Source organism: Panthera pardus, unplaced genomic scaffold (assembly GCF_024362965.1).
Source record: "Panthera pardus isolate Hobbes unplaced genomic scaffold, ASM2436296v1 HiC_scaffold_19, whole genome shotgun sequence".
Lineage (NCBI taxonomy): Eukaryota > Metazoa > Chordata > Mammalia > Carnivora > Felidae > Panthera > Panthera pardus.
In genome coordinates this window covers 19826897-19837979 of record NW_026526754.1, presented here as the reverse complement: position 1 = coordinate 19837979, position 11083 = coordinate 19826897, and the positions used below count along the sequence as shown (strand labels likewise).

At 40.8% G+C, this 11083-nt stretch overlaps 1 protein-coding gene across 1 annotated transcript in view; it reads right to left on the bottom strand.

Annotated features, from left to right (window-relative positions):
• Positions 1–1873: 1873 nt before the first annotated feature.
• The window catches only part of HSD17B2 (hydroxysteroid 17-beta dehydrogenase 2), a 90018-nt gene continuing 80808 nt past the window's right edge, over positions 1874–11083 (bottom strand). The window contains exon 5 of the mRNA XM_019413071.2: positions 1874–2317. Coding sequence (XP_019268616.1) covers positions 1974–2317 — 344 coding nt within the window. The 3' untranslated portion in view covers positions 1874–1973. The remainder of the gene's footprint in view (positions 2318–11083) is intronic.

Below are 11083 nucleotides of genomic sequence, written 5' to 3'. Positions count from 1 at the left end.
GAGATGAGGAGATCATTCTGGATGACGTGTGAGCCCAGTGCCATCACAAGCGTCCTAATAATAGGAAGGCAGAGGCAGAGGAGACTAGACCATGGAAGCAGAGGTTGGAACGATGCAAAGGAATATGGGAGGTCTTTGGAAGCTGGAAGAAACAACAAATGAATTCTCTCCTAGAGCGTTCAGAAGGAACACAGGTTTGCCGACAACTTGATTTTAGCCCTGGAAGAACCATTTCAGAATTCTGACCTCCAGAACTGTAAAACAGTAAAAGCACAGTAAAACCTTGGTTTGTGAGCATGATTGGTTCCGGAAACATGCTTGTAATCCAAAGCACTTGTATATCAAAGCAAATTTCAAGAAATACTGGCTCAGTTGTGATCGTGTGACATTTGGCATCACTTAGTACTCATATTGCAAGACATGGCTCATTTATCAAGTTAAAATTTATTAGAAATGTTTGCTTATCTTGTGGAACACTCACAGAACAAGTTGCTGACAATCCAAGGTTTTACTGTATTTTGTTTCAAATTGCTGAGTTTTCCATAATTTGTTACAGGAGCCATAGGAACCTAAGATATGATTGGGTTGGCTTCTGAGAATCTGCATTTCTAATAGGTTCCCAGGTGATGCTGATGCTGAGGTTCAGGGATCACTTTGAACAAAACACTGACTTTTAGTGAAACACACAATCCTAGGTCCCCTCCAAACTCTGGTTATACAAACCCTCTGCTCCCTCCACATCCGAATCAAGCCAATGGAAGCTTTGGCCTTGACGACTCTCATCTCCAAAAAGTGCCTATTTTGGACATCATCAGTTAAACTCTGATTTTTATTTTTTCCTTTCTTTCTGCTCTGCTGTAAAGCAATGATTACCAGGCATGAATAGCCATTAAAAATTTATCAGATTAATAATTTCATAACTGTTTATCTCACTATCTTGTTATTTATTATTTTATTTTGGGGGAAAATTGCAGAGCATTGTGAGTTTATCCTCCTAAAATCTCCAGGAGGTTGGAAAATAGAGAAAGAACCTTCACATTCTAGACAGAAAACGGGACAAAGAGAGGTTTGCAATGAATAATGTCTGGACTTCTGCTTCCCTCATGTCAAGCTGCTATTTTTTCTGGTTCCTTTCATGTCCCTTCTGTTCACCAGCTCCTCCCCTTTTGCCCCCTGCAGGTGAACTTGACCCCCACCTCTCTTAGTATCTGAGCTTGCTCCCTTTGGCTGATTTCTCTAGGTAATGATGCTCGCTTTTCCAGCCTGGGATGCTCAGAGGAAGGTGAAAGTGATAGTTACTATGGACGCTAAATCAGCCATTCACATGCCCTGGGTCTGCCAAAAGGCCACTGGGGCCTGCTTGAGATGGGAAACCTCATCCTATTTTCTCCAGGGCTCCAGACAGAGGAAGGGAGAGGAGGTGCACAGAGCACTGATTACACACTTGAACCAGTACCTTGAATACAGTAGTTACGGCAGGCTGTCTATTCACAGCGAGAAAAACTCCATTTGACTATGACCCTTGCCGGTTCTTCCTCTTTTTCCCTTCTCTATCTCATTTTTCCTGTCATCTCTTTGTCTTCCTCTTCTGGCAGGCAGTGGGATCCAGCCTGGATTTCAATTTGAACTGCCTTTTGCTAGCAGTGTGACAATGAATGGGCAACTTAACTTCTCTGATCCTTCATTCCCTTACCTGTTAAGTAGGGGTGAAGATACCTACCATGGTTCTCTAATGAGAACTAGATGAGAGAATATCTGAAATGTATGTGTGCAGAGCAGGCTGACACTCAATTCACATTCGTCATGGGGGTCATTTCTAGCCACCAGCCTTCTCAGCATTAATTCCTATTCAACCAACAGACTTCACAGGAAATACAAGGTAGGAAACCACAACTTTAATGGGAAGTTCAGGTTTCCCTTTCATTCCAAGACTAACACTCCTCACATATTTGCCTACATGCCTTGTTCTTCAGTTAGGCCTGCTTAGTTAGCGCCTTGGGCATGCCACCTCTAAAGTGATGCAACTTTTTGCTAAAATAATCAAATACGCCAGTAGGACTAAATGAAACAAAGCAGAGCATTGGATAAGCCATTGGCCCTGGAGAGTAAAAGGCAAAGGGGCTCTTAGCAGACACGGCATGCCGGATGTCCAGGAGCACAGGGGACATATCAGTGTTGGTACTCCCGCTGATGAACTTGAGATAATCCCGTTGCTCAAGGATATAGTCCTGCCCATAGTCCTCTAGCACTTCGGGGGTAAGGTTGTCCAGGATGTCCTGCTCCAGCTTGTTCCACATTTCACTCGTGCCCGCGATACCTGTGATGCAAGAAGAAGGGAGGCTCAGATTCTGGGGAGGCCAGACCAGACGTGTCCGACCCTACCAGGGAAGCAGGCCCTTGTGAACTGGCTTCCGTTGGGAAGGACAGGCATTCCCAAATGGCTTTTTTAAAAATGAGCTTTATAATGGTATGTAATACACTTTTCAGCATTCATATGGAAAAGTACACACATGTCTAGGTTTCCACAAGCTGAATAGCCTGTGTAACCAGCAGAAAGAGAAAACAAGCCAGCCTCGGAGCCTCCACTCCCAACCCCCTTCCCAGGATCCTCTGTCCCAATGACCAGGATGGAGCAGTTTTGCTTGGTATTGGACATTATGTAAATGGAATCACACTACGTTCTGAGATTCATCCATGTATTGTGTGGTCATTCTCATTGTTGTGGTTTTCCATTGTGTAAATATGCCACAAATTATCCATTATACTGTGATGGGCGTTTGGGTTGTTTCCAATTTGGGGGTCTTACAAATAGTGCTAACACAAACATTCTATTACATCTGTTTTCATGATTATTATATACAATATAAAATATAATGTATACAATATATATAATATGTATGAACATGTGTATATACATTTATGTATAATTTTTTAATATAGAAGCAATACCAACTTCTATGTATAAAATTAAATACACAATGTTAACTATCATCCTATCTATTTAATAAATATAATTTTAAACAATATATAACTTATGCATTTAAATTTTAGCATATAAATTATATGTAATTAAATATATAAACATATTTGATATAGAAACAATGGGTGCTTATTATATACAATTTAATTATATATACATTTACTTTAATATTATAGCAATGCCTGTTCATTATGTAAAATAAAGTAAATAATGAGATGTATATGTTTTTAAAATTAATCTCTTCTAAGGTAACTTAGAGTTTTGTGTGTCTTTCTATGTTCCTTCCTTGTTTATACAACCATGTACATACATAGGGCCGCTTGGGGGACTCAGTGAGTTGAATGTCCAACTCTTGATTTCAGATCAGGTAATGATCTCACGGTTTGAGTTTGAGCCCTGTGTTTGGCTCTGAGCTGACAATGCAGAGCCTACTTGGGATTCTCTCTCCCACTCTCTCTCTGTCCCTCCCCTACTCCCTTGCACTCTCAATCAATCAATCAATCAATCTCTCTCTTTCTCTCTGTGTCAGAAATAAATAAACTTTTAAAAAAGGCTTTGGGGGTGCTTGGGTGACTCAGTCAGTTAAGAGTCTGACTTCGGCTCAGGTCAGGATCTCACAGTTCATGAGTACGAGCCCCCCACGGGTCTGTGTACTGACAGCTTGGAGCCTGGAGGCTGCTTCAGATTCTGTGTCTTCCTCTCTCTCTGCCCTTCCCCCGCTCACATTCTCTCTCTCTCTCTCTCTCTCTCTCACTCTCTCTCTCTCTCTCTCTCTCTTAAAAATAAATACACATTTTTTTTAATTTAAAAAAAAAGGCTTTGGTTTAATCTTATTTTACCAGGAACAAAATGCCCAAAGGATCATACTATACAGGTTTTCCAAAGATTTGCTTGTTTGTTTGCTGAATAATAAATCACAGACCTGCCTCCAAAAGTCAATGGCTATAGATTTAAACCAGAGCAGCAGAAATTTCCCATTGAACAGCTTTTAGGCAACCACTTCTCTGTCAAAGGACTTTCCAGTCATTCCTACATTTCACCATTTCAGTGACGCTGCCATAAACAGTCTTGCATAACACATCCTTTTGTATTTTAGCGTTTTACGTCTGCAGGCAGCCTCCACAGTGTGGCTGCGTGGTCAAAAGGCACATGCATTCTGAATTTTAATACCTACTTCCAGATTACTTTCCACAAAGGATGCAGCACCTCACATTCCCTCCTGCAAAGTGTGGGATTGCTGTGGGATTGCTATGGGGATGAGCCTTAGTTTACCAGCTTTAGCGACTCCTGGATATCGGATATTGGGTCTGTGGGGGAGCCTGACTGTGAAATGTAAGCCAGTGAAATCCAATTATACCCACCAAAATGCAAAAGGATTTCAATTGCTCATTACTTTTCATGAAAGCACAATACCACACTTAAAGAAATGATTACACTGACAATTACTCCCAAGGCTTCTGGGTCTTGAAAAACATGTTTGTGTGAACTATTGTTCCTCCAGCTACCTCTCCCCGTCTCGGCTTTCTCCAAGGTGAGGGATTCCTTTTCCTCTCCTCTTCCTCTCTAAACACCTCATGGACTTTCTAACCATTCTTGTGAGTACCCTGTGCAGAGTCCTCAAGGCTCTCTTTACTGGCGACAAAGCCACCAGAAGTTTGTCAACTTTCATCTGCCACTTTTGACACCCACTAGCTGCCACTTTGGGGCTATACACAATGAAATTGTTGAGGTCACCTGGATCCAAATCCCATCTCTGACTCATACCACCTCTGTGACTTGGGAAATTTCCCAACTTCTCTGAGGCTCAGCTTTCTCCCTACAAGATGGGAATATTACTGATGTGCGGAACAAAGGCAAAAGAAACGTACATAAAATTGAATTTCCTTATAACCTGCAGCCCATTGGCAAATACGTCAGGCAGGCAAAATATACAATTCCTCCAGAAACTCCCAATGTTGATGTTAATGCTTTGCCAGAGGCAAAAAACGACCTTGGCTTGCAAATTCCAAGCCTCCAGGATCCCGTAAGTCTTCTTTAACACATGAAAATCCTTTTGGAAACTTCCTTTGTCTTTACTTCCCCCAACTTCCAAGTGTATAATCAGTCTCCCCTCACAACCTCAGTGCAGCTCTTTTTGCCCACGGGTCCTGTCCCGTGCTTTAATAAAACCACCTTTTTTGCACCAAACATGTCTCAAGAATTCTTTCTTGACCTTCAGCTCTGAGCCTCAACAATTTTCCACATCATTTTGGGGCCCTGACGAGGGGCTTTGAGTCTTTTCACCTGGACTCTGAGGCTCGGGGCAAACTTGGCGAGTCCTTCCTCTCTCCTCCCTTTGCTCTCCTATCGGGCTTTTCAAGGAGTATGGTCTTATTGGAACATTTTCATGTCGATTGCTCAGGCTGCGATCCTCTAGCCCAAGGCTACCCTACCAGGAGGAGAAAGCCTACCTTTGGGCTGGAAGTTAGTACCCAGGCAGGAACGGTAATAAGACTCAGAAACTTGAGGCCTTTTCTTTATTCCTGTCCTTATACAAAGTTGTCTGTCTGTCTTGGGCACAGGACAGCCACCTAATGACTAGCACAGCTGCTGATCTTAAGACTCCTGTGTGAAGCTTCCTCTCATTGGTCTAAAGTGATCCCCTGGTCTAGCCTCTTCTGGATGCGAGAACTCCACTCAGAGCCAGCTGAAACCAGTACCCAATTCAATGAAAGCCCAACTAGGACCATTTCCTAGAGAAGTTGGCTATAAAGATTACTTGTGTTGGTATGTCGCTTAGACCATGATGGATTTCTATCTCTACTGTTTTCCATCAGTGTCCTCTACTAACTACTTAAACTACAGAATTGGGTAATTTCCCCTTGTCAAAACCTTTCTAATGTTTTCCATGGGTTAAAAACGGTGGGTTCTTCAAGGCCTTCACAGCAAGGTAGGGTATTTTAGTCCATTCACTGGCACCTGTTTGTAGTGTAGGATTTGATGAGGAAGCAGAGGGATGCTAGCATCCTTCCTATGGGGACTTTACAGCAGGGTGGTGATCATAGCAGTTTTGTTCAAGGGACACCTTGGGTCGCTTTGACAACAGGGACCTATGACATTTACTGTGTGGGACGCCACCTGGGAATCAGAGGGGATTTTTGATAATGGATCTTCTCTCTTCAGTTCCCAAGGACTCTCCTTTGGAATGCCTATTAACCCCCTGGAAACAATTCAGATTGCAAAACTTAAGAAAGGACTGATCTGTAACACTGCATGGCCTTAGTGTGACCTCTAAGTTAGATCTCTCCTGTGGGAAACCAGGGAAATGGATAGAAGTACCCCTAGGTCCAGACCCACACCGCCCTAAATGAGGACCCTGCCTAAGAGCCTCTTGCAGAATGTGTTTGGCCAGTAAACCCCCTCCTGATACACTGGATGATAATTGTCTAATAAGCCTCCTCCAAATAAACCCAGGTTGCTGGAGGAAACACAGCCCATCCCTGACAAAAGAAACACTGACTCTCTCTCTGTTCCTCCTCCTAATAGATGTGGGGGCTTCTCCCTCCTTCATTCCCCAGGTTAATGGCTATAATTGGAACCAACTGTCTCTGGTAAGTCTATCTTGGGTTGGGGACTTTAAGGAGTATTCCCAAACAACTGCCAAAATGCCTTTAATTTCAAGGAAGTTCCCTGTCTTCTTTGGCCTGACGTGGACTGCCGACCTCCACTTTAGTGGAAGGCTCTTCTGCCTTCCCCTCCCCCTCCTCCTGTTTCTGCACCACCTCCATGCACAGCCTTCACGACTGGCTCCAGTAGCATCCCGGGTGCCTCCAGCGCCATTGGTTCCTCCTCCTCCCCTCGCTGTCAAGGAGGGCAGAGACCCCCCCCCATTGGACTTACACTGCCCACTTCAGATTTCTCCACCTGTGTCCCAGGTAAAAATTAACAATGGGGAACAAATTGATTGACTTTTAAGTGGACTCAGGGGGAACATAATTCAGTATTGAAACTAATTGAAACTTCTAATGCTACCTAGGTTTACTGAAGGTCAAATAAGCTCGTGTTATCTCTGTTGCCATTTGTCAGCAAAAAGATGACTTAAAATGATGGTTAATTTTGTCTGTCTCCAAGTTTTCTGGGGTAATTGTTAAGATAGCTTTCAAAGTCATTAGTAACCTGAAACTTTATAAAGTTTTGCTGGGATGATAAAATGGGATGGAATTCATTGGACATCTAAGCTTTTCCAAATAGGATGGAGTGCTGAAGAACTGATTACTAAAAATAGGTTTGTGCTTTTGGCTTCCTATTGCAGAGAAACTAAGAATATTTGGGTCTGTCGGAAAACGTCTTGTGCTTAATAGATTCATAAATTTGCCATCTAAAGAATTCTGGTGTAACAGTTCACAATTGGTTACTACTTAGTTTTCACTGGAGACTTGGGCTTCTAAGAGTTAAAATTCTTCTGCTAAATGTCTTTGAGACTGATGGAAATAAGGGAAGCAACTATGAATTTTAAAAGTTACTGTAGAAGGTTTATGGAGGGAAATCTTTGCAAAGGAATTTTATATGTGGTCAGGACTCAGGTTGAAATTAATGGATTTTAAAAGTATATAGGTATAAGGTTGAAATTCTTCTTTTCTCTTTGTTCAAAAGACAAAGTTTTCTTGGATTGTTGATCTGCTCTTGATAAGAAAATGTAAACAACATGTTTTTATTTTTTTCTCTTCTGTCTGTCCAGAAAATCAAAACTTTTATGTTTTGTCTTTATCAGGTCTTTGATTACACAGTTAAAACTTCTCAATACTATAGGAGCTGAGTTTTGCTAACAACTGTATAACCAGACACTTTTGCCTTTGGAATCTTGTATTGCCACCTTGGTTAAATAAATAATTAAGTTTTGGGGTGCTTGGGTGGCTCAGTCGGTTAAGTGTCCAACTTCGGCTCAGGTAATGATCTCACAGTCCGTGAGTTTGGGCCCCACATCAAGCTCCGTGCTGACAGCTCAGAGCCTGGAGCCTACTTCGGATTCTATGTCTCCTGCACTCTCTTCCTCTCCCACATTTGCACTCTGTCTCTCTCTCAAAAGTAAATAAACATTAAAAAAAGTTTTTTTAATAATTAAGTGTTAAATTTTGTAATGACCTGTGGTCTTATTTAGGCATGTGCTTTATAACTTTCTGAGGTTTTTTAACACACTTCCCAGTATTTAAACTGTCAATGAAATCTTTTTGACTAATTAGGCCTTTTTATTTGGTATGTTAAGTGACTCTGGAAGCATTGTTAAACAAATAATAAGCCTTAGGTATTGTTTGGGTAAATGCTATAACTATTCCAGAGATGAAATTCCTAAAGTTTTAACATGTTTTAATATGTTCTGGTATAAGACTATTACTTAATATTCTAATTATTGAAGAGTTCTGTGTCACAGAAATAACTGGATTTCCTTGCCAGCTGTAATGAACTCTAATCAAATCTTTAACCATGGCGATTGTTGAGTCTTTTGTCATTTATAGTTCTTGTTCTTAATCTCTTGCAAAACATGTTTCATCTTCAAGGAGACTCATAGAAAGGGCTTTTGACAAATACAGGTTTTTGATATCTTTAAAATCATAAAACTAAAATTGGTAAGAATTTCGAGAACTAACTAAAAAGTTGCATTCAAACTGAACAAGAATTAGTAACTTTAAGTAAATTAAGGAAGATGATGATAGTTGTTAGTTTTTGTGACTCTCGTTTGAAACATTGCCGGCTCTCTAATGTTTGCTCTCCCAGATTAAGGAAGTTTTCTCTTAAGATATCTATGACTTTCAGAAGTGTGATAAAGTATTCATTGGTGAACAAATTAAAGCATTTAACTTTTCTCCCTACCTGTACCCTCTGAAATTCGAAAACTCTCAGTGAGGGTTCTTTCCTTCATGGCAACTACAGTTATTTGCAGAAGTTCAATAAGACTATGTTCTCCTTGTAACAGGACACCATTAGAAATATTGGTTATTTTCCCAAGGCTTTGGCTGGAATGTCCTATTTAAGAGACATGCATAGACAGATATGACCCGACAGCTTTAAGGAACTAGGGTTGACTTTATGAAACGTGGCAAAATAAAGCCCCTTGGAAATGTTGGCCTGATGCCTTGCTTACAGAGTTTCCAGCAGCCTTACCACGTGAGGAAAGAATGTCACTTCCCCTGGCATGGGGACCTCATGAAGAGGAATTCACCCAAATCTACAGGTATTGCAGGCATGTCTGATGGCAAGTACTTGGCTTGGCTTCTGGCCTAGAGAGGTTACAAAAGTTCAAATCTAGAGATTCCTTATAAAATGTTCCAACAAAGCAGATTTTAAAAGATCCATAGGATCAATCACTATCCTTGCTGAGCTTGTGTAAGTAATTAGGCCGAGTTTGTTAAAATTGGATTTGTTTTTACAAATGAATTAGTAGTTATTTGGCTATTTCTGGAAATGAGGGCAATTACAGAGAAAAATTAGGTTTCAATAACACATCTTCGTAGATATTAAATTTTAATACCACTTATTATAAACTAGACTAGATGCTGAATTCTTCTGGTTTCCTCAAATATTTGGCTAAGACTCTCCCTGAGTTAGGTTTCCAATCTTCTTCCATTCTCTTGATTTAAAGTCATTAAAAACTAAAACTGCCTTTTCCCTAAAAGCCCTAAAAACTGCTGCTGGACAACTGGAGGTAAACTTCAGAGAAATAGCCCATGTATAGGACCATCTTGCTTGTTATTCTGTGGGGATAATAACAAGACCCACGGGCATACAATTATTTGAACAACTGGAAAATGGGATGGATTTCCCCAACCATTGTATATGAAAAGCCTTTTCTCACTATAGGTACTTACCAGTAGGTAAAGACTATAGTGTTTTATTAAATTATTCACTTTTCGTGGGTTCAAGCCCCTTGTCAGGCTCTGTGCTGACAGCTCAGAGCCTAGAGCCTGCTTTGGATTCTGTGTTTCCCTCTCTCTGCCCCTCTCCCACTTGTGCTCTGTCTCTATGTCTCTCAAAAATAAATAAGTGTTAAAAAAAATTGAAATTATTTACTTGAGGCCAGGTTTTAATTCATAAATCTCTTTAAATGAATATGCAAACTATATCCTCCCTAAACCTGATCTGACAGTTACTAGCAACCCACATATAAACCCAGGAGACAAGGTTTATTTAAAGAATTGAAAGTCTAATACAGCAGAAGATTTAATTCTGAAATGAAAAGGCCCCTACTGGGTCATACTCCCACAGCCATAAAATTAGAAGGACATTCCTCGTGGACTCAAAAATTAAATCTGTATCTGCCTGGGGCATTTGGGTGGCTCAGCCAGTTGGTTGAACATCCAACTCTTGATTTCGGTTCATATCATGATTCCAGGGTCAAGGGATCATGTCCCACATCAGGCTCTAAGTTGAGCATGAAGCCTGCTCAAGACTCCATCTTTCTCCCTCTGCCTCTCTCCCCAATTTGTGCTCTCTCTCTCTAAAATAAAATAAACAACAACAACAACAACAACCCTCTACATTCCTCATAGGAATCCAGTGTGCCAGCTAAGGGTGCCTTCTTATTCTTGTGAACCTGTGGAAGACTTCAGACTTCTCTTTAAATGAAAATGATGGTTGTACATTTCTTTCTCATTTTCCTTTCCCCCATTTATATGGGCCATTCAAAAGGATCAGCAGAGACATTTGAATTACAAACCAGAAAAACCCATACTATTCAGCCACCTGTTTCCACTCTATCTGAGGATGTTTAGAGCTTGACATCTAAAAATCTTCTCCCTGGCAGCACTCAGGACTCAGACACTGGGTTTATAATTTGCTCTACCCATTAACTTATATTTTTCTTTTGTTTTCATAAAGGTGCCTCTTATTAATTACCTGACTGCTTGCTAAACAAAACAGCAGGTGATGGCTAATGCCACTTGCTACACAATTAAGGCCGTAAATGACTCTCCAAATGGCATTAGATATTTTAACTACTGCACAGGCTGGAACATGTGCTATCATAAAAACAGAATGTTGTACATATATTCCAGATATCACAAGCATGTAGCAGGATTGCTAAAAGCTATAAATACTCAAATTGGCACATTAAACTATCGGTCTCTTTCC